The following is a 23,017-nucleotide window of genomic DNA, read 5'->3' on the forward strand; positions in this document are numbered from 1 at the left end:
AAATGCTTAATAAAATGCAAATACGATAGTTTTAGTTCTTTGGGTAGAATGTTCAAAGCAAGTGAAAGGGCAACTCAATAAGGTTGTTGCATTAACTTGAATGTTCAACCCAAGCACCAGAAGTAAAGAAAATGAAAATGCATTTGACTTACATCTTCACTTTCAACATTTTTGTCATATTCTCCTTTCTTTTTGGGGTGTGTGTGATATGTGGGGGGGGGGTTGTACACCCTGCATTGCTGTAGGGGGTGACAGAGGTGTGTATGCTAAGACTCAGATAAAACTCCAGGCCTCAAGTCTGCCAGACCACTGGTTTTTCTCTCTTCTTTCAGAGGTGTGGACTACAAATTTGCAAGTCTCCTGTGATCTCTAGAGATTGATCTCAGTCCAAAGAGCCAGTGAATATTCTCTGAAGTGGGCTGAGAAGACGCTTAGAAAGTATCTTTAAAACAACTTTCCTCAACAATCCTCTCCCCTCTTCCATTAAACAAGCATCCAGGAAACATAGTTATTTTCTAGTGCCTGTCTGACCTCTCCTGGCTTCGCATTTTTTACTCTTGAAACAAAGAAATTGCTTGTAGTCCCATCTTTCTACTCACTCACATCCCCCCAGACCCTTCCTTCCAATCAATGGATTTCCTCTGTGCTGGTAATGATAACTCTCCATCCTCATTATTCTTGGGGAGTCATGCCCCATGTCACTACTTCTAGGAGAGCTTCCGGCCTTTTCCTTCCCGGACTAGTTATCTCTGCTTTCTCTAGACATCCTAACATTGTGCACAGACTTTTCTATCCCCACCCACTTCATTGTTTGTGACTTCCTCTTTTGGGTTCTAAAGTCTTTTTCATCCTGGACACTAAGCCTGGTCTACCTGGACAGTTGCAAAAACGGCTAAATGAAGCCAATTCTGAAAGTTTTCTTTCAGCGAATGATTGACTGTCTAGTTAATTATCTTGCATCATTACACAAAACATATTGTCTGCTGAATCTCTTACAATTGTTGACTTGTCAAAGCATTAGTTGCCAGGAAGTTCTAATCAGACTTCTCACCAGGTTCTGCCTGCAGTTTACTGGGTGACCAGAGCATATTCATTTCCTCTTAAATTTCTCCTGCATTGGCCCCCAATGCCAATTTCAGATGTTCTTTTGAGGGAGTGAAGTAATGTTCTGAGGATCAGCTTGTGAAATTATTTTTTCTCTTGCATCTAAAACCATGACTTTACAAAAGACGATTTTATTAACTACATCCTGTAGTTCCTTGCACTCGCAACAACTTTAAATTACAAGGTTCAACTTGAGTTTTCAGTCTTCCAGACATATATTTTTCTTAGTCTTAATGATCACTTCTGCATCCTCAGGTTGACTTTCTATCTACTACCTGAGCATTAAATAGGCTAAGCAACCCCCCCTCCACCCCCTGTTTCTCTTTGACATTTTATCACTAGGGAAATGTTGGCTGATACTCAAAAGGAAATTTTGCAAACGGTTAACTTTTTGTTAATCTCAGAATTGGGGGGAAGGGAGTTTCAAAAGAGCAGGTCCCCAGATAAGAATTTCTCATTAGAAAACAAAGCACACACACACACACACACACACACACACACACACACACACACACACACACACACACAATAACAACAGCCAAACCTCCAGAACCGCCTCTGGGTACGTGGAGCCGGGAGGCCCAGTCCTGATAAATGAATTAACATCTTAGGGAGCTCACTGCTGGGTTGATATCGATCGGGGGGGGGGGGTGGTCAGCCGTGTTTGCTGCGATGGTTCGGAGGGTGGTTAAATAAGTGTCACTCTCGGGCTTGTGTCGTCTCGCTGGCGCCGGGTGCTTTTGGATTTGCTAATTTTCCTTAAGTGTCTCTGGCCGGCTACTCGTCCCTGGGTCTACCCAGGAGAACTAACCGGCTCCTACGGATCAACAGTCTGTCTGTCTGTCTGTCTGTCTGTCTGTCTGTCTGTCTGTCTGTCTGGGCTTTATTGATCAGGGGCCATGCGGCTCGAGAAGAATGAGTTGAGTGAATGCAAGGGTGGATGGGGGGGGGAGGGACGATGAAGGGAAAGGTTTAAAAAAAAAGCTGAACGAGGACCCCCAGCTGCAAGTCTCCCCCTGTTTGCAGTTCCCTCCTGGACTCCTTTCCGCAGCCACCACGACACTGCCCCGGGGCCAGCTAAGCCCGCCTGGAATCAACAACAAAAAATGACAGGGGCCGGAGCGGTGGTGCAAGCGGTAGGCTTCTGCCTTGCACGCGCTAAACTAAGACGGATCTGGGTTCAATTCCCCCGGCGTCCCAATAGGGTCCCCCTAAGCCAGGAGCAATTTCGGAGCGCCAAGCCAGGACTAAGTAGCCCGTGAGCGTCACCGGGTGTGGCCCAAAAACCAAAATCCAAAAAGCAAAAGACAACTGGGAATTGTAGCTCGGTGTAGCATCCTATGGGTCCTGGCTGGACCAGCACTGCAGCTCCACGGGCGGCCGCTAGAGGGGGCGCCGGAGCCCGCGGCTGCTCCGCCCGCAGCCGCAGACGCCGGCGCCGCTGGAAGCCGCGGGGCAAGGTCCCTCCTCGCCGCCGTCTGGCCACGCCCCTTGGCGGCTGCGAGAGATGATTGACGTGTCCGGGCGGCCAATCGGACGGCGCCGACGGGCCCGGGGGCGGGGCGGCGCCGGGCTGGCTGCGGGCGCGGGGCGCTATTTACAGCGCGCGCAGAGCGGAGCCGAGCCGAGCCGAGCCGAGCCGAGCGCTACGGAGCGGGCGCTGGCGGGGCCGAGCGGGTGGCGGCGTCGGGGCTGCTCGGCGGGGATCGGGGTTGCCTCTCGTCTCGTCTTCCCTCGCCTCGCGGAACCCGCCCGCCCGCCCCGCTCCATGCCGCGGCCGCGCTGCTGACGGCGCCCGGCGCTCCGGGCCGCCCGGCCCCCATGCACTTGGCGCCGCGGGAGTGGGAGTCGGAGGCGGCCCCGGGGCTCGGCGGGCAAGCCCATGGAGCGCCACTCCAGCTACTTCTTCGTCTGGCTGCAGCTCGAGCTCTGCGCCATGGCCGTGCTGCTCACCAAAGGTGGGTGCGGGGGCGCCTCGGGGGGCCGGGCCGGGCTTTGTTGGCGTTCGATGAAAGCGGAGGGCGAGCTCGCGGGCTCTCTCCTCTCTCTCTGTGTCTCTGTCTCTCTGTCTCCCTGTCTCCCTCCTTTCTCTCCTCTCACTGTCTCCTCTCTTTCTCCTCTCTCTCCTCCTTTCTCACTCTGATCTTTCTCCTTTTTCTCTTCTCTCCTCTGCTCTCTTCTTTCTCTCTTCTCTCACTGTCTTCTCTTTCTCCTTTCTTCTCTCCTTTCTCACTCTCTCCTCTCCTCACTCTCCTCTTTCTCTCCTTTCTCTCTTCTCACTCTTCTCTCTCCTTTCCTGTCTCCTCTCTTTCTTCTCTCTCCTTTCTCTCCTCCTTTCTCTCTCTCTTCTCACTGTCTCTCCCCTCCAGTCTCTTTTTCTTCCCAGATCTCTCTCCCTCTCTCTTCCCCACATATCTCTCTCCCCTCTCTTCCCCACATCTCTCTCTGTCTCTGTGTCTCTCTGTGTGTCTCTGTCTCTCTGTCTCTGTCTCTGTCTCTGTCTCTCTCTCTCTCTCTCTCTCTCTCTCTCTCTCTCTCTCTCTCTCTCTCTCTGTCTCTCTCTGTCTCTCTCTCCAGCCCGCAGGTCGCTCCCTTCTGACAAGTCACGGAGGTTAGCTGAGCCGCCACCCCCTTGGGGGAGATCCCAGGCTCCCCCCCCCCACCCCCGGGCGGTGAGAGTCAGCTTAGGGGCAAATAGCTGTCACCGCGGGTTTTTTTTTTTTATTTTTTTATTTTTCCAGTTTGCATTAAGTCGGTCGTGAACTTCTGAACCACCCGGTGCAGCGAGGGTGGCTCAGCTCGGCTCGGCTCGGCTGGGCTCTGCGGCTTTGCAACCCCCGGCTGCCAAGTCGCACAGTGCCCGTGCGTGTGCATGCATGCGTGCATGTGTGTGAGTTTGCCCGTGCATCTGTGTCTTTGTGGGTCTGCGCGCGCGTGTGTGTGTGTGTGTGTGTCTTCGTGAGCAGGAACCGGCGAGACTTGTCTTCCCCAGCATGCTGCTGCCCACCGTGTGTTGGTGCATGTAGCTCAAAGGTTCACGCATGTGGGTCGTGTCTGTTGCATGTAGATGGTGCAGGCAATTCTGTTTCGTGCAGGACCTCCACGCCCCATTCACCTCTTTTTTTACTAAACCTGCTCTAAGGGTTGGAAAAAGGCAGAAGAAAAGGCAAAAAAAAAAAACCAAAAAAAACCCGAAAGTTTCCCCCTCCTCCCCTGAAGGCGTTTTAGGAGGTGCCTGTAATAGATTTCAAGGTCCCCTAGCTTCCCCCAACTCCTTGAACCCTGCCTACTGTTCCCTGCACATTTTTTTTTAAAGTAGGAAGCGTTATTTAGCTTCTGCACCCCCACTTTTCTCTAATTGCAATGTAGCAGGCATGAGGTTAAAGGATAAAGCTAGCCCAGCAAGGATGATGTGCTACAGTATTTATTTATTTTGGAAGGAAGGGTGTAATTAACCCAAAATAACAGGCCTTGCAGCTTGCAGAGGGGGGCGCCGGTCCTATCAAAGGCCGGCAGAGCTGGGAGGGACATGGCTGACATGAAGTCACAGATACCGAAACTATGTGCCTGATAATGATATAATTAGGGGATCAGAGAATTCTGACTGCTGTGGACTTCAAAAGCTTTCAAAGAAGCCAGCAGACTCTCCTGTAGCCATCTTGACTCAAGCAGACATTTTTTTGTTTTAATCACTACATACAGTTACAAGAAAAGGGGGTAACAGAAGAGCATTGTTCCCTGTTTCAAAATACCAGTCCCCTTTTTGGCCTTTTGCATGCCACGGGAAGAAACTTTATGAAACGACAGAAATATAGTTTTAATACAGTCATACAAAAGTCCATTCTCCCGCAGAAAAAAAATGTGACTCCAATTAAAAAAGAAAAGTTGTTAGAACTTTCCTAGTGACTTGTCAAAATTTTATTAGACTGTTTTGGGGTCATTGAAAATATAGTATTTTAAATAGGTTCTCATAAATAGTTAATCGCCGCTTTACTTGTTTTAGTTTTCTTTTCTTTTCTTTCTTTTTTTTTTCCTGTACTGAGGTCAGAAGCTGTCAGGCTCAAGATGAACTTTGAATCTGTTTTATTTCTACCTTACACATGGATGTGGAGTTTGTCAGATTAGGAGCCTATGGTCATCCCCACTTAAGATATACTTTGTGCAAAAAAGAAAGTCAGCTGGAAAGAGAAAATTTCTTGCAAAGTCAGCATAGGACTTGACAGTCTTCTGGAAAGATCTGGGGGAATGAGGTGGCAAACCTGGTTCCCAGGGCCAGATTTGAGGAGCCAAGACCTCGGAGGCTTTAGATAGTTGCACTAAGATTGCCAAAGGTCTGGATTGAGTTGGCATTTTTTTTTTTTTTTTTTTTTTTTTTAAGAATCCGGCATTAGCAGCCTCAGGTGAAAACTGAGACTACCATAGGTGGCCTGGAATTTGGACACATAATTAAATGAGACACCTTACTCTGGGCATTCAGAGAGAGGAGGAGGAAGAACGTGAGGGTGGAAAGAGTTGTGAAAGCAGCAATGTCCTGGTGTCTAATTTCAGAGTGGAGGTCCTTAGCACTCCCCAGAACCAACCTCAGATCCAGCAGCTGGGAGGAGACGTGTGCCTTAAATTCAATCAGCAGTAGCTTTAGCTCTGGCAATGACCTGGAGTCCACTGAGCTGGATAGCAGTAGCTAGCACCTTAGGGAGATCTCAGACCCAGATGATTTCAACGAGGAATTGATGTTACAAGCCTCCAATCTCGCATCTTGCAGCAAAATGTGAACAGTGACTTGTAACTTGCAAAATAAGTTTTATAAAGGAAACATTTAATCACTTCCTGTAGAAAAATTTGAGGTTTCCTTAAGGATTTTTCATTCAACCAGCGGAGGATTTTCAGTTTCAGTGTTTCCCCCCCTCCAGATCCCATGTTGAATTACTTGTATAAAACTAGAGAGTTGGAGGGGGGGTAGACGAAGTTAGTCTTGCAGCTTTGCCCCTCTCTCCCACCCCTAGTTTTATGACTTTCCATTTGGGCTGAAAGAAATTGACTTTGGCAAGCAAACCACTAATTGTAAACTGCCTAGTTCCTGTTTTACAATATACTGACTAAAAGCTCCTCTGCATGAAAAGATCTTTATAGGCAAAGTTTGCCTTTTCTAGAGAGGCTGCAAATAGCTGCCCGGCTTCATAGTTTTAAAACCTCCTGACCGGAGCAATTTCTAGATTGTTGTGTTACCAGTTAATAACTTTATAAGGTGTTAGCTAAAGCTCTTAAATCTTGGCACAGCCCTTTGAGGTAGTAAACAATTCAGTAGTGCCGATCAGATATTTATACTGAAAAAAAAAAAAAACCCTCAAAAGTCTAGCATTTTTCACATGGTATGTCATATAGGATTAAAATAAACAAACGATGGCATTTTCCTTAAGAGTCAGAGATCATCGTGATTTTCCATCAAAACCCCCAAGTATTGTTTTTCCACACTTTTGGAGGGTAGGAGGAGCTGACTCTTTAGAAGCCAAAATCAAATTGTGATTCTTTGCTACTGGGATGAAAAGAAATCAAAATTCTGTTAAATTGGCTTGAAATGTAAACACTGGTTTGCATTGCAGGACTTGCCCCTTTTACCTGGTTTTGGCCTTTTAAATGTAAGCAATCAGCTGAACCTTCTCAAAAGTTGGTGCTTTTGAACTTGAGCTTTGGCAATCGCTTTTAGAGAGGCTCAGAAGCAGAAGCTGACTATATTTTCTTATGTTGTTTCCAGGGGAAATCAGATGCTACTGTGACGCTGCCCACTGTGTGGCCACGGGCTACATGTGTAAATCTGAGCTCAGTGCCTGCTTCTCGAGACTTCTTGATCCCCAGAACACCAACTCCCCACTCACGCATGGCTGCCTGGACTCCCTCGCCAGCACTGCAGACATCTGCCACGCCAAAGAGGCACAGAACCACTCTGGCCCCAGCATGCCCACGTTGGAGTGCTGTCATGAAGACATGTGCAATTACAGAGGGCTCCAGGATGTGCTCTCTCCTCCCAAGGGGGATGCCGCAGGTAGGTTGAAGCCCTTTCAAACCCAGCGGCTGGCCTGATCTATGGGCCTGTGACAGCCCCAACTTGGTATGTCTGCTATTGATTTTGTTGCTAATGTAATTAGGGACACCAGCGGGAGAAGTAAGGCTGGCTGGCTGCAAAAAGATGCATCTCTGTGGAGTAGCTTTTATGTCTGCCCTGAGCATTAGATGTCTCTCTCCATAATAGGCTTTGCCTGTTTTTTCAACATTTTGAAGACATTAGAAGACCATTACCACTTAGTAATGACAGCCTGTAAACAAATGGCGTTGTAAGCGTCTGTCTTGGAATCGTTTTTTTGCTTTTTTTCTATTTTTGAAATACTTTGGAGGGAACTGTGCGCTGTATTTTAATGGGGTGCTGGGTGTAAAATAGGGTAGACGGTGTAGTTCTAGAGTGGAGGGGCGAACTTTGATTATTCTGTTTGTACTTCGCTAGGACAAGGCAACCGGTACCAGCATGACGGGAGCAGAAACCTCATCACCAAAGTGCAGGAGCTGACTTCTTCCAAGGAGCTGTGGTTCCGGGCTGCTGTGATCGCAGTGCCCATAGCTGGAGGGCTGATTTTAGTATTGCTTATCATGCTAGCCTTGAGGATGCTGCGAAGTGAGAACAAGAGACTGCAGGATCAGCGGCAGCAGATGCTGTCCCGGTTGCACTACAGCTTTCACGGACACCATTCCAAAAAGGGGCAGGTGGCCAAGTTGGACTTGGAGTGCATGGTGCCCGTGAGTGGGCATGAGAACTGCTGTCTGACCTGTGATAAGATGAGGCAAGCAGACCTCAGCAACGATAAGATCCTCTCTCTGGTTCACTGGGGCATGTACAGTGGGCATGGGAAGCTGGAATTCGTATGACAGAGCCAGAGTGGACTGTTTGGACGCTGAAAGGCCTTTTGAGTTCTGCTGGACAGGAGCACTTTATCGGAAGCAAAAGCAAACTTTGGCGTCATCATCTTTGAGAAACAGAATGACCTCTGCAGACAGAATCTTGGCTATTTCTTCTGAAGGATTATTTGCACAGACTTAAAATACAGTCAAATGTATTATTATTTGCTTTAAAAATGATTCAAAAGCAAGGAGGAAGACTCTGTACACACTATTACCAGGGTTCTTTCCATCGGAGGGAGCGAAAAATGGAGTGCCTAAATAAACTCAAATGTGCTCTGTGCAAGTTCCTGCAACTTGACTTATTGTAAAGATTTTAAGATACAATATATATATATTATATATTTTGTCTGAAATTTAGCGATGTCTTGTCCTAAATTAAAAACGAAGTGGAAAATGTAAAGAACTACATGTTAATTATACCAATGAAAATCTGTTGTTGTTCATGGTTAGTTCTTGACTCAGAATTTGACCAGTTTTTTTTTTTTTTCTTTCGCACAAAAACAAAATCTTGTTTATTCTTTGACTGCACCTGTGTGATTTTTCTCAATAAGGAGGATTTCTGAATGCGTATAGTTCAGTGATTTAAACACAACATCTTGGGTTAATTCTGGTTTTTGTTTTTTTGCTTTTATCTAAGAAATCACAAGTTTATTTATACTGCCTGATATGGTGATCATTTTTATGAATTTAGCAAAGGCAATCTACACGAACTTGATCCACTTGCTCTGTAATACTTTTGAAAATGTCTACCTCCAATCAAGAAAGACACACTAGGGGCTGGAGCAGTGATGCGGAGCGGTAAGGCATCTGCCTTGCCCCGCTAGCCTAGGACGGACTGAAGTTCTATCCCCCAGCGTCCCATATGGTCGTCCAAGTCAGGAGCGATTTCTGAGTGCATAGCCAGGAGTAACTCCTGAGCATCAGGGGGTGTGGCCCCCCAAAAAGTAGCTAATCTCTACTTTTCTAGTTTTACTCTTGATGAATTTGTTCCTCTCAAAGCAAAATATTTGGGGCCCAAATTGAGCCATATTTATTGTCTGATTCTCCTAGTATTCTTTTTTTTTTTAAGTTTTTGGGCCACACCCGGCGTTGCTCAGGGGCTACTCCTGGCTGTCTGCTCAGAAATAGCTCCTGGCAGGCACAGGGGACCATATGGGACACCAGGTTTCGAACCACCACCTTTCGTCCTGGATCAGTTGCTTGCAAGGCAAACGCTGCTGTGCTATCTCTCTGGGCCCAGATTCTCCTAGTATTAAGGTTAAGAACTGGGCCAGAGCACTCGTACCGCCTAGTCGGGTGCTTGCCTTGCATGTAGTCAACTTGAGTTCAAACCCTGCCATTGATGTGGTCCCCTGACTTCAGGTGTGGGCCAAGGGACAAAACAATGACTTAGGTCAAAGCAATAATACAGGGGGTAGGGCACTTGCCTTGTTTCTTTTTTTAATTTTTTTAATTTTTTTGGTGTTTGGGCCTTGCCTTGTACTCAGTTGACCCAAGTTTGATCCTGGCACTACCTGTGGTTCCTTCAGGCCCTATCACCAGGTGTGGCCCAAAAGCCAAAATATAAAAAGCTTCAGAAAAGTCTTCAGCTTTACATACCAATTGTGATTGGAATAACAGTGCTCTACTAGACTTCCTAACCAGAGTGTCCTCAGAAACGTAAGAAATGGAAGACTGGCTTTAGTCTAATCCAGCAAAGGAACTGTGTTCCCATGTCTACAGGACTTTTACTAGCCTGATAACTTTGCTAATTTGAACTATACACAGGTCACATTTGTGTATTTTCCTCCAAGTGGGTCTTTTTTAATCTTAAATGTGAAAATAGTTTGCCATGTAGGGTTCTCCCCTTCAGTTCTTTTTGTTTTATTTTCTTTTTTGGGTCACACATGGCCCAAAAATTCTTTTCGGGCTCACTCCTGCCTCTATATTCAGAAATCACTCCTGGCAGGCACAGGGGACTGTATGGGATGCTGGAATTCGAATCACTTTTCGTCCTGGGTTAGCTGCATGCAAGGCAAATGCCCTACTGCTGTGCTATCTCTCCGCCCACCCCCCTTCTGTTCTTTTTATTTGAAACTTTTTCTTAAAGTTCAACCTATAGCCTGCATATTTGAGTATGGGGGTTTCTTTAATCAATGTTAAAGGATTATTTTCATACTTTCTGATACATTAAAATGAGTACCTAGACTATTTAATAGTTAATGGACCACAGCCCCATTCAAATTAGGCTATGGAATAAACAAGCATTTTACTAAAGGGCAGCATTTGTAGTGTGCCTTTATTTATTTTTAGCTACACCCAATGATGCTCAGAGGTCACCCCTGGCTCTGCACTCAGGAATCACTTCTGGTGGTGCTGTCATTGAACCCAGGTTGGCCTTGTGCAAAGCCAGCGCCCAATGCACTGTACTATCGCTTAGGCCCCAGTAGTGTGTTTTGTAAGTTCGACACTTAACCTGCCATCACTTATAAAAGGGATAAAGTTTGGATGTCACCTTTTGAGGTAGCTAAAAGAGAGAGGCATTGATCAAAATTGTAACTGGTGAAATGTCTGCTTTCCCTTACACATTCTAGCTCTGTTTGCGATAATCTTGCAACTTGCAAAAAGCAAGATACTCCCATTTTCATTTCATGCAAGCCTAATGAGTCTTCAAGTATTTAAGCACTCTGGGCTCTGCTTTTATTTTCTTGACACCTCATTTCTTTCAAGCACCACTAAACTAAGAACTCAGTCATTTGTTGGAAGAAAGAAAGCAATAGACCAAAACCAGATTCTTTGAGATTCTTTAATATTTAGTAGATTTCATCCAGCAGGAAATACTCGGGGTCGACCCATTGCCACTCTCTCAAGAACTGACTTGGTGAGAGTTGAAAACAGTATCTTCACTTGGTTCTGTAGTTGCTACCCTTATTCTAGTTTTTTGATTAAGAAAAAAAAAAAATCAGGGCCTGGAGAGATAGCACAGCGGCATTTGCCTTGCAAGCAGCTGATCCAGGACCAAAGGTGGTTGGTTCGAATCCCGGTGTCCCATATGGTCCCCCGTGCCTGCCAGGAGCTATTTCTGAGCAGACAGCCAGGAGTAACCCCTGAGCAATGCCGGGTGTGGCCCAAAAACAAAAAACAAACAAAAAAAAAAGTCTGTTCACTTTCCTGGTGGGTATGGCACCAGGTTAGTCACACTGAGTATTTTGGGGCTCTTTCTAGTCAGAGAATAGTCTGGCCTATCTCATTCAATACAATTCCCCAACCCACTCACCTCTACCCAGTTACCCTCATTCACAGAATATTTGCACACACCCTTGCCACTGGTTTAAAGTCTAATCTGTATCCCATGAGCTTTTGACTGAAATTTTGCAGGTTTCTCAACTTTGATGTTTACAATAATCTAAATCTAGATTCTAGAATTGCTTTCTGATGAGTGTAGGTGTTTCCAAGAGTGGAGCTAAATAGCCTTCATGGAATAACTATACCTGATGCAAGAAAAAGCAGATGGGTTAAGTTGCTTTTCCCTCTGAGATGAGTGCTGTTAGTCTGAGGTGTTGTTCCAAGGGAACAGATCTTGGTTTATTATTGGTATAGAAACTCGTCCCCTCAAAAGTCATTTTCTTCCTAAGTGAAAATTTGCCCACACAGGAGACAAATGGGAATAGATTTACCTGTGTATAACTACACACGTTCCATTCATGCTTGGAAAACATTTATCTGTATGTGATTATGTCTTTTATGTTATTTTTCCTACCTTATTCTTAACGGTTCAGAGACTTCCTAGAAATGGACTAGTGTGTCTCTAATTTCGGCTGAACTGATTTTATTAAAAACACTGCACCATAGGGGTGTTTGACCTTCTAAAATACCAAACATGTCTGCTTTAGAAAATCACAAAGCTCTCCTCTTTAGAGCTGTAAATCTGGTTTCAATATGGGTTGATTATAGGCTAAGAGCTTGAAAGCAGTGGCATCTAGTATCATGAGTTTGGAACTAGCATTTTTGGGGCCAGGGCAGCTTTTCCCCCTTATAACCTCTAATTGGTTCTCTTTGTCTCTTAGGCCAAAGAATTTCAGACCTTCCGAAGTTACAGGGTGTGATGAGACTCAACCGTGAAGTGCTCAAGTGCATGCAGAGTTTCATTGCCTGACTTTGTCTCCATGAGCTGTCTAATCGTGGGCAAATGATTTCAGCTCAGCTGTGTTACCAATAAAGTGAAGGAATAATAGTACTCTATAAGATTATTTCTAGGAATGTAATAAGCATTTTTGCTAATGTGCTCAAGACTGGGATAAACGAATAGTGATTTTCAGCTTGTTTCAGACTGCCCCTTTCCTGAACTTTCCTTCCCGTGATCCCCCGAGCTGCACAGGTTGGGCCCCCTAGTATCAATCTCTGACTCCCCTGTTAAGCCATTTCCACCTATGGGTCCCTTTGAATATTTTAGGGGTCAAGAAGGCCACATTTTTTTTTTTGGTTGAGAAATACCGCCCAATATTTTCTCAAAAGGTCTCAACCTTTTGCCTATTACGTGTGCAGTGGCTATTTGTACTTGACTTTTTTTTTTTTTTTTTTTTTTTTGGTTTTTGGGTCACACCCGGCAGTGCTCAGGGATTACTCCTGGCTCTACACTCAGAAATCACTCCTGGCAGGCTCCAGGGACCATATGGGATGCCAGGATTTGAACCACCGTCCTTCTGCATTCAAAGCAAATGCCTTAACTCCATGCTATCTTTTCAGCCCCTGTACTCAACATTTTAACATTTCAGACGTTTTTGAATTTAGATCTGCAGACTGGATTTCACTTTGAGGGATGGTAGGGATTGGGGCCACAACCAGTTGTGCTCAGGGACAACTCTTGACTGTATGCAGGGGTCAGTACTCAGAAGTGCTGGGGATCAGAACTGGGATTGACCGTGTGCAAGACAAGTAAGTGACTTAACCTCTGTACTATGTTTTAACATTTTTGAATTCAGGTAGTTCCTGATGAGTATATTATCTTCTCAGACAATTTGAGTTTTGGCATTTTGCAGAATGACACCCTATTTAGCTTTTTCAGCTTTTCCAAATGGCATTCACTGAGGACATCAAGAATCAGACACCATATCAGAATGACTCCAACAGTTTGTGTTTGAGTCTAACCAAACTACTACTATCAATTTCAATTTGCCACGTAGATACTTCTAAGAAATTGTAAATGATTCTCTAGATAGTTTGGGGAAAACCTTCAAAATTGGGGGAAGAATGCAATCTTGGTGAGTGAAAAATCTAATGAATTCTTCTGAATAAAGCGACTTCAGTTAATGACGCTTTGAGTCACTCTTACAGTGGGAAAAGATATATAATTCCAGACATCCACTCTCTCTTCCCTTGACCAACTCTGTGAACGCTGACCTCAGTCTGCAATTTCAAAGGCAGCAAGCTGGGCTGGGGTCACAGCTCAAGTGCAAGAGCCTACCCCTAAAAGTGGGTAGGTTTGAGGTCACAGCTCAAGTGTCAGTGCCTACCCCTAAATTCCATTGCTGGCATTTCCTGGCCCCAAGAGTTGCCAGGTTTGTCCCTGATGGCACCCAGTATTATTGACCAGGCCAGATAAATCACTGTGCCAAGCTTTGCCAGTGTGAACCCTGTAAAAGTCTTTGAAAAGGCCAGGAATGCTGTTCAGAGATAGAGCACTTGCCTTTCATGAGAGTCTGGTTATCTTGAGCATCACGAAAAAATATATTAGTGAAAAGAGAAGTAGTAGTCTGGTTAAAAAGTCAAGTCTATAGGACCAGAGTGATAGCACAGCAGTAGGGCATTTGCCTTGCACACAGCTGATCCAGGAAAGATGGTGGTTAGAATCCCAGCGTCCCATATGGTCCCCTAAGCCAAGAGTGATTTCTGAGCGCATAGTCAGGAGTCACCCCTGCGCATCACCGAGTGTGGCCCAGCCCCCTCCCCCAAAGTCAAGTCCAGTGAAAACTGATGAAATACTCTTTCAAATTTGGACATTATAAATTGTCAAGTAAGCTAACACTGCACACCTTGTTGCTGTTTCCCCCTGCCCTTTGTTGTTGTCTGTTGTCATTGCAATGTCTGAGGAGCACCAGATGTGGCTCTCACATGTGGTCACATGATCCTGGTGATTCTGGGGATCACAAAAGGAGTCTAGGGAGAGTCAGTGGAGGAGACAGTGATGAGCACATGCCCTCACCTCACTCTTACAAGGCTGCTACTCTGCCACTGAGCCACATCTTTGCACCTGGTACCTGGCACTGTACGTATGGTTTTGCAGCATAGTGAAGAGAATGCACTTGTCTGATCTTTGGGAAATTTGGAGACAGAAATAGGAAGGTGGTATAGCTAAGTCCAACCAGATAAGAGTCTTAACTTCCTCCATGAGCAATTTCTCAGAGACTCTACCTGCTATACTTCTTTTTTTTTTTTTTTGAGGTGTATATATATATATTTTTTTATTTAAACACCCTGATTACATACATGATTGTGTTTGGGCTGCTATACTTCTGATGTGTTTATGCTGAGCGGAGAGTTACAAGTCATATTACTACCAACTGAAAAGGCACTAAAGGAAAAAATCATCCTGGAGAATACTCCAGGTAGCTCTAAAGATATTTAGGAGATTCATCTAGAAGGGGTGGCTGGATAGTCCCTTCTAGGGACTATTTCAAATGTGTTAACTTACCTCTAGTTTATAGGCTACACTGGTGTTGGACTAATTAATGCTGAATAGACTACCAGAAAGATCAGCTGATAACTATCATATGCCAAAGGGTTCCATAGTTTCAGGTCAGCTGAATGATCTTTGGCATGTTGGAATAATTTTATATCTAACCATTTTCAAGGCAATATGTCAGTAGATTTTGGAATTTGTGAGAAGTCAGCGATTTGTTTTTAGACATGTGAAGACAAAGTTAGCTGTGATGAATTAATAAAGTCCGAGGCTGTTGTGTAAATTCACTCGGAAAGACCTTGCATTACAAACTTAATGGAATAAAAATTGTTTTAGCAGATAAAGGCAAGAGAAATACAGAAAAACTCTTTATCCCTGATCTCTTCCCCTTGGAATTTCCCTAGGGAACTAGGAGGACAGTGGAAAAACACCACACTTCTCAGGTCTCAAGTGTTAGTGACTTTAATATAATAAAATCAAATAATCTAGATACTAGACTTTAAATCACAATTGCCTCAGTAAATAGGGTATTTCTCACTGGAAGTTAAGATTTAAACTGTGAACTCCCAGAGGAATGAGGATCAATAAATAATCTTTGTACATTTTAACAATCTGGCTCAAAGGCAGAGTGAAATGGCCTCCCTCATTAGGCATTTGAATTTCAGATTATCAGCAAATAAGCAGAATTTGTTCTTCTCTTTAGCCCCAAAACCATTATCTTGCAGATTTATAATTTTTGCACGGGAAGTCTAAAAGAAAACAAACTGCTAATGAAGGGAGTTTGAAGAGAACATTCAAATGGGCCTGAAAATTAATGAAAATTAATGAAGCATTGCCAAGGTCAATTGGCGCAGCCCACCTTCGAAACTTGCTAAGCTAAAGATTCTCATTTCCACTGAGGTATAAACTAAGAGTAGTGTTTTGATTTTAGCATTTTAAAATATGTAGGATTATTAGCTAATAGTATTGCTCTAAAGAATTAAGAAGAGAAGTCATGGAGAGTTTGGGTTCAAATAGGGAGAGAAGCTGGAGGGAAGCTGAGTTCATATTTCATCTTGAAAAGCTTATCCCACCCACCCAGGACAACTTTGGCAATTTTTCTGGTTTTCTTCCCTTGGAAATGAACCTTTAATCTGAGAAAACAAAGGCAAAGAAGAGCTTGTTGTATTTGTTATTTAAGGACATACTAAGGGTTACAAATTGCCTTCTCCCCACCCAGCCTTGACCTCTACCAGCCCCCAAATACTTAGCATTTTCATGAAAAGATTACCTTCTACTTACAAACTTACATGGCTTTTATACATCATTTGTAGTTTTAAAATTTAGACTTTAATAATATGTTCTTTTTTTTTATTATTAGATGGCTCTTAGAAATTTATTATCTTGCTTTCTTTTTAAGGGACAAGGCTTCTGGGCCATACCTGGTGTTTCTGAGGATTTTTCTATCTCTGCACTCAGAAATTACTCCTGGAGGTGCTCAAGGGACCATCTACATTGGGGCGGGGGCTTTAATGGAGGTTGGCAGTGTGCAAGCTAAGTGCCTTAGTCCCTGTTAAAGTCTTATCTAGTTCTCTTAAAAGTATTACTTATGGGGGCCATAAAGATGATAGCACAGCAGTAGGGCATTTGCCTTGCACACAGTCGATCGAGATTGGTTCAAATCCTGGCATCTCAGATAGTTCCTTGTGCCTGCCAGAAGTCATTTCTGAGCACAGAGCCAGGAGTAAGCCCTGAATGCCACCGGGTGTGACCCAAAAACCCAAACCCTCCCAAAAATATTACTTAATGCAGGCTGGAAAGATAAAACAGTGAGCAGGGTGCTTGCTTGCCTTGCATGTGGTCAACCCCAATTTAATTTTTTCAGTATCTCATATAGTCCTCTGAGTAACATATAGGAGTGTTTCTTGACTGTAGAGCCCAAAGTGAGAGCAATCCCTCAGCATTGCCATGTGTGACTCCAAAACAAAACCATATATATATATATATACATACATATATATGTATATATACATACATATATATGTATATATATAGTTGTATATACATGTATATAACTATATATATAAATTTGTGTGAGACTAGGGCTATATCTCAGTGATAATGCTTATCCTGAGTACCATTTTCTGTTCTTTGAATAGAGATTAATTTAAATAATCAAAGGCAAATTAAAATTAATTTTAATGTAATATCCTTATGCAGAGTTAACTTTAAGCAACCAAAGGCAAATTCATTTTAAAAACAACAAAAGGTGTTTACGTGTGCTTATTTATTCCTTCTCAATTCCCAATTTATTTCTAGTGTCCCACCTTCCTTTTGTTTATTAGAAAATGTTTTATTAATACACCAATCGATATTTTCCTAAGAACTCTGACTCAAACCAATGTCAACTTGCTTCCCACAGTGTTTGTTAAACATTTGTGGAAAAGAGGAATCCCTGTCTCTTTCCAAGTAACATTGTGGTGGTGGGCAAATTTGAAGGCAAGTTTGGCTAGTGGAAAACACATTTTATCTGCCAAACTTGATGGAGGATGAGCAGGGATCGTGGGAAACCATGTCTGTCTCCTGGGTTGGGCTATCCAAGCCAGGAGGAGAGGGGCCTCTGGGTTGGGAGGTTGCCTGCAGGGGCTCAGAGAGGGGGGCTCTGGGTTGGGAGGCTCCCCATCAGGCTTGCAAAATTTCAAGGGTCATTTCTTCCTGCCCTACACTCTATGGCAAAGCAGGTTAGAAGTTCAATTTGTCAAAGGACTTGGTTGGGACAATAAAAACCCAACCTCCTTAACTATCTCTTCTAACAAGGGGATGTTGTTTGTTGGCATGTGTATGCAAATTGAGGTGATAGCTAACATGTTGCTTTGAAATGCTCAATTTGTTTATTGGATATGGGAAGCCAGACCCTTTCTTTGTGGCAGAAGATTTATGGCGTCCTTTTCTCCTGCTCCCAGCAATGAAGCATATCCAGCTGGGTCCCAGGATTTTCATTAACCCAAGTTTGACTTGCGCAGCGGAAATGCTGGGCTGGCCTGTCCTCATGTCCTGTGGCCTCTGGATAGGGTGACCCCAGGGGCAGTTTCTGGACTCCTTGTTCCTGTGTCCCAGAGACTCTGGATTAGGCACAGTGCCACCCTAGCAGCAAACAAGTGAAATTAAAAAAAAAAATCAAAACCAAATAAACCCTTCTTCAGATTATCCAGCAAGTCAATACCTTCCAGGGGGAGAAGTTGGTGAGGTAATTCTGAAATTGGCTATCTTCTTTATTCCTGTTTTAGGAAAACAGGGCCAAGCACCTGAGTCTGGGACTTCCACTTGGCCTTGTAGAAATTTGTGTGAAATAAAAACAGGAGTTGGATGTGACCATGCTAGTGTTTCTGTGGCTATGGTGTAGCAGTGAATGGGTTGGGCTTTCAAGAGACCTGGGTTCACATACAAACTTGGCTTTCTGAGCCAGAAAGATGGTACAGAGGGTAGGGTAGCCTTGTACATCCTGAACAGGGGTTGATCCTGGCACCATACATATATGGTCCCCAGAGCCTGCCAAGGGTGGTGATCAGGAATGGCCCCAAAGCCAAAAACAAAACTCTTGACTTTCTTCTCCCTTGTATTCCCTTTGCTTTTGCTGCTGCTGTTTTGGGCAGGGTAGCAGCTCAGTTCTTAACTCTTAGCTGTAGTGCTTGTACACATTGATTCTGGCTTAGAGCTCACTGTGGGTTACACTTCTGATCACAGTTCCCCAACACACCAACCGGTGGATGCTCTGGAGTTGCACTGTATTGGACAGCATAGTTGCAGGGATGCAACTTAAGACCTCATGCTTGCCAGGTAAAAGTTTTTGCAGCTGAGGCATCCCTAGATATTTTACTGACGGTTTGGCCTCCAGAGTATTTATCTCTCTGCTTCCTGAGTCAGTTAACTGCAAGTATATTACCAGCAATTGGGCTGTTGGGTTCAGTGAGATCATGCAAATTGCAATTTGACTCAATGCAAAGTTGTAAATGTTGGCCAGTCGTACCAGGCACTGCTTCTTTATGAGTCCTCACACTGGTTAGAACAAATACACAGTGATATGTGGGAACACAGTAACAATGAGATTCAAAGACCGAATGATGTTAATCCTTTATTTGTGGTCACCTTTAGGTTGCCCAATTTAACCTGTATGTATTTTACTCAGAACAGTAGTTAAATATTTAATTTTGTTCTATAAAAACATTTCTGTTTGGTTTTAGTTTTTAAGCCACTCCCAGCAATGCTCAGTGCTTACTCTTGGCTCTGAGCTGAGGCATCTTTCCAGGCAGGGCTTTGGGACCATATGGAATACCAGAGATTGAATGCAGGTGGGCTGCTTGTTAGGCAAGCTCCGTACCTTCTGTGCCATCAATTTGGTTCCAATGGACAAACATATTGAAACATTAATATCCCTTGCTGAAAACTGTTACTTATTAAGGGTATTTGTATCAGCACCTAGCAGCTTGGGTTAATCCTCTCCCAGCTCAGGAAGGAAAGTTATGTGCTCCCTGTTACCACAAATACCTTGCTTTTGTATCCTGTTAATGAATACACACCTGTTGAATGATAGTAGTAGTTTGTTTGCTCTGCAGAATTAGAAGTCCACAGAGGGCCAAGTCACAGTTCATGGAACACAGGTGATATCAGCCCCTTAGTCTTGTTCCTTGGGGATCTGTGTAAACAGCTAGAGAAGGTCATCTCCATAGGAGCACAAGAGAAGCATTTAAATTTTATTTCAGACCTTACTTGTAGAACACAAATTAAGTGAGGACTACTAAGAAGGCTTGCTTTCTGGTTTTTTGTTTTGTTTTGTTTTGTTTTGTTTTTGTTTTTGGTGGGGGGTTCTTCATAGCAATGCTCAGAGATTACTCAAGGTTGGTGCTAGGGGGTTGTTGGTCATTCCTGATATTTTTCAAGGGTCCAGAAATTGAACCAGGGCATCCTGCATGCAAAGCATGTGTTTTGTAAGCTGTTTCTCTGGCCCCTTTTGTTTTCAGCAAAAGGAGCTATTGTTAAAACAACAACAACAACAACAACATAATGAATGGGAAAAAATATTCACACATCATGCTTCTGGAGAAAAAAAGGCTAATAGCCAAGATAAATAAAGAATTCCTAAAACTCAACAATAGAGAACAAACTGTGACATAAACAGTGCAACACCATTCAGCTTTTTAAAAATGGTGAAATTATGGGCTGGCGAGGTGGTGCTAAAGGTAAGGTGTTTGCCTTGTAAGCGCTAGCCAAGGAAGGACCGCGGTTTGTCCCCTGGCGTCCCATATGGTCCCCCGGAAGCCAGGGGCAATTTCTGAGCGCTTAGCCAGGAGTAACCCCTGAGCATCAAACAGGTGTGGCCTGAAAAACAAACAAAAAAAATGGTGAAATTGGGGCCTGCGATTTGGTCAACCTGGGTTCAGTCCCTGGCACCACATCTGATCCTTTTAGTCTGCCAGTGATCCCTGAGCACAAAGCCCTGAGGATGGCCAGGTGTGGCCACAAACAAAATTAAAAAGATGAAATCTTGCCTATTGTTACCTGGATAGTACTAGCGTTTGTCTATTAAGAGGTATCATATATGGCCCCCTGAGACGCAGGAGTGTGATTTCTGAGTGCAGAGACATGAGTAACCACTGAGCGCCGCTGGGTGAAAACTGAAAAATAAAATAAAATAAAAAAGAAGAGGTCAATCAGTCATTCAGAGAGAGATGTTGGATAATTTCATTTATAGATGGTCTATAAAGAAGCAAGGAAAGGGAACAGACAATGTTCAGTGAAAACAAAACTTTGACTACAAAAAAAACAAAACGAAACAACTTTGACTACAGAATTGAGGTCACCAATGCTGATGAGAGAGCATATGTGAACGTGAATAAAATTAAGAAAACAGAATCAGTGCACCTCATTTTATTTTATCACTATTCATTTTTGATACTGGGATTGAACCCTGGGCCTCCTACATCTGGAAAGCAAATGCTGTACACAGAATTCAGAGAGATCTGTCAGACTGAAAGTACACAGCAGCTTAAATACTAGGCACACCAGCTTAGTAAAAAATTTGGTACGGAGCAGGCTCTTCTGAGGAATGTGGTGACATGGATGCACCTGAGTCTTTTATTGCTTTTCTAAGTGAGCTTCATGCTCCTTTTTCTTAAAACACTGACACATTGGACAGAAGAGATAGTGCATAATTAAGGTGCTAGTCTTGCATGCAGCCAACCCCAGTTTGATCCCCGGCCCCACATTTGACCCTTTGAGCACTGCCAGGAGTCTTTTGGACAGAGCCGGGAGTAAACCTTAAGTACTATGATATGTGTTGCTCCAAACAAACAAGCAAGCTAACAAAAAATATATCTGGACAGATCAAGTGGCATTACCCCCAGGTCCAGGGTTTTATCTGGGTCCCTCTCTTCTAAGTGTATCCATAGCAGCCACCTGCCAATCTAACTCTCCTCACATGCTGAGTGATAGGCAGAGGCAGTTAAGGTTTTTCTCATCCTCTGACCCTGACACAACTCCTAAATCTTTCCAAATCTCTGGGTTTTGCTTTTTCTATTTCTTCTGTGTCTTATCCAAACCCCTTGAACACTAGTTTTATTTTTTATTTTGTTTTGGGGGTGTTGTTTGTTTGTTTTGGGGTCACACCTGGGGATGCTCAGGGGTTACTCCTGGCTATGAGTTCAGAAATCCTGGCTTGGGGGACCATAATGGAATGCTGGGGATCGAACCGAGGTCTGTCCAGGATCAGGCATGTGTAAGGCAAATGCCCTACCGCTGCGCTATTGCTCCAGCCACTGGTTTTATTTTTGATTATAAGTTTAGCCACACTTTTTCTTCTAAACTTCGCCATTTGTCTGTGTCTTCACAGCTCAAGCCATTTCTCTAAGTTCTGTCTCAAGCTGGTTCTCATCTCCTTTGCTATGACTTAATCTTTATTTTCTGTTTTTGTTTTTGTTGTTGTTGTTTTTAGTTTTTGAATCTACCCTGCAGTGCTCAGGTTTTACTCCTGACTCTGAGAACAAGGATCACTCCTGGTAGAGCTGGAGGGACCAAAACGGATTGAATCCAGGTCAGCTGCATACAAGACAAGTTTCCTACCTGTCGTGCTATCGCTCCAGTCCCCAATATCTCTTTTTTGATCATGAATGAATATTCAGGTTTTGTTTTGTTTCTCTAGCCCGCTTGATTGGACAAAGAATTATGGTTTTAATTGGGAAACTTTCTTGTCAAGCTGGCAGATCAGGCCTGTACCTGTGTGCCAGAGCCTAGAACATAAAAACTCTTGCTTATTTAAACATACCATTGGCCATGTCCTCAAGAAGCACATTTTAGGAGAAAGCGAGACAGTATAGAGGCTCCATGCTGTTGACCCCAGTTCAATCCCTGAGCACTGCCAGGAAGGAGTAAGCCCACAGCACAGAGCCAAGAATTGGTCCTGAGCAATACTAAGTATGGTGCAAAAACTTTTAAAAAAATCACATTTCATCTCTCAATCCTATATTTTCCTTCCTTCCTTCCTTCCTTCCTTCCTTCCTTCCTTCCTTCCTTCCTTCCTTCCTTCCTTCCTTCCTTCCTTCCTTCCTTCCTTCCTTCCTTCCTTCCTTCCTTCCTTCCTTCCTTCTTTCTTTCTTTCTTTCTTTCTTTCTTTCTTTTTTCTTTCTTTTTTCTTTCTTATTTCTTTCTTTCTTTCTTTTCATTAAATCACAATGAGATGCAGAATTAAAAAGTAGTTGCAGGGCCGGAGAAATAGCATGAAGGTAAGGCATTTACCTTGCATGCAGAAGGACGGTGGTTCAAATCTCGGCATCCCATATGGTTCCACGAGCTTACCAGGAGAGATTTCTGAGCATAGAGCCAGGATTAAACTCTGAGCGCTGCCGGATGTGACCCAAAAAACCATAAAAAATAAACAAATAAATAAATAAAAATAATAAGTAGTTGAGTTTCAGTCATACAATGTTCCAACACCCTCATCAATATCCATTTCCTGCCACCTATTTTCCCAGTTTCCCTCCTATCCTTTCACCCAGATCCTGAGGCTGCCCTATGGCAAACACTTTTCTTCTCTCTCTCTCTCTCTCTCTCTCTCTCTCTCTCTCTCTCTCTCTCTCTCTCTCTCTCTCTCTCCCTCTCTCTCTCTCTCCCTCTCTCTCTCCTTCTTCCCCTTCTCCCCCCGCTTTTTCCTTTTAAGTACTATGGTTTGCAATATACTGTTTCTGAAGGGGTAGCATGCATATCCCTTTACTTTCTTTCAATTCTCAATGTCCCGAGGGATCATTTTCCACTGACTGTAGCCCTACATTATTTAAT

At 43.9% G+C, this 23,017-nt stretch overlaps 1 protein-coding gene across 1 annotated transcript; it reads left to right on the forward strand.

The window, feature by feature from the left end:
- Positions 1-2,853: 2,853 nt before the first annotated feature.
- Positions 2,854-8,335, forward strand: BAMBI (BMP and activin membrane bound inhibitor). Its single transcript, XM_049777242.1, has 3 exons — positions 2,854-3,062; positions 6,857-7,144; positions 7,601-8,335. Exons 1-3 carry the CDS (start codon positions 2,987-2,989, stop codon positions 8,017-8,019), a joined length of 783 nt encoding a protein of 260 aa, XP_049633199.1. The 5' UTR covers positions 2,854-2,986; the 3' UTR covers positions 8,020-8,335.
- Positions 8,336-23,017: the final 14,682 nt, after the last annotated feature.

The sequence above is a fragment of the Suncus etruscus genome, chromosome 7 (assembly GCF_024139225.1).
Source record: "Suncus etruscus isolate mSunEtr1 chromosome 7, mSunEtr1.pri.cur, whole genome shotgun sequence".
Taxonomy (NCBI): Eukaryota; Metazoa; Chordata; class Mammalia; order Eulipotyphla; family Soricidae; genus Suncus; species Suncus etruscus.

Bases quoted from the DNA above. Each gene is read 5' to 3' on its own strand.
- BAMBI (XM_049777242.1), top strand. From the start codon at position 2,987: ATGGAGCGCCACTCCAGCTACTTCTTCGTCTGGCTGCAGCTCGAGCTC. The intron at 3,063-6,856 runs GTGGGTGCGGGG...TGTTGTTTCCAG, and splicing joins GGCCGTGCTGCTCACCAAAG to GGGAAATCAGATGCTACTGT. The intron at 7,145-7,600 runs GTAGGTTGAAGC...GTACTTCGCTAG, and splicing joins TCCCAAGGGGGATGCCGCAG to GACAAGGCAACCGGTACCAG.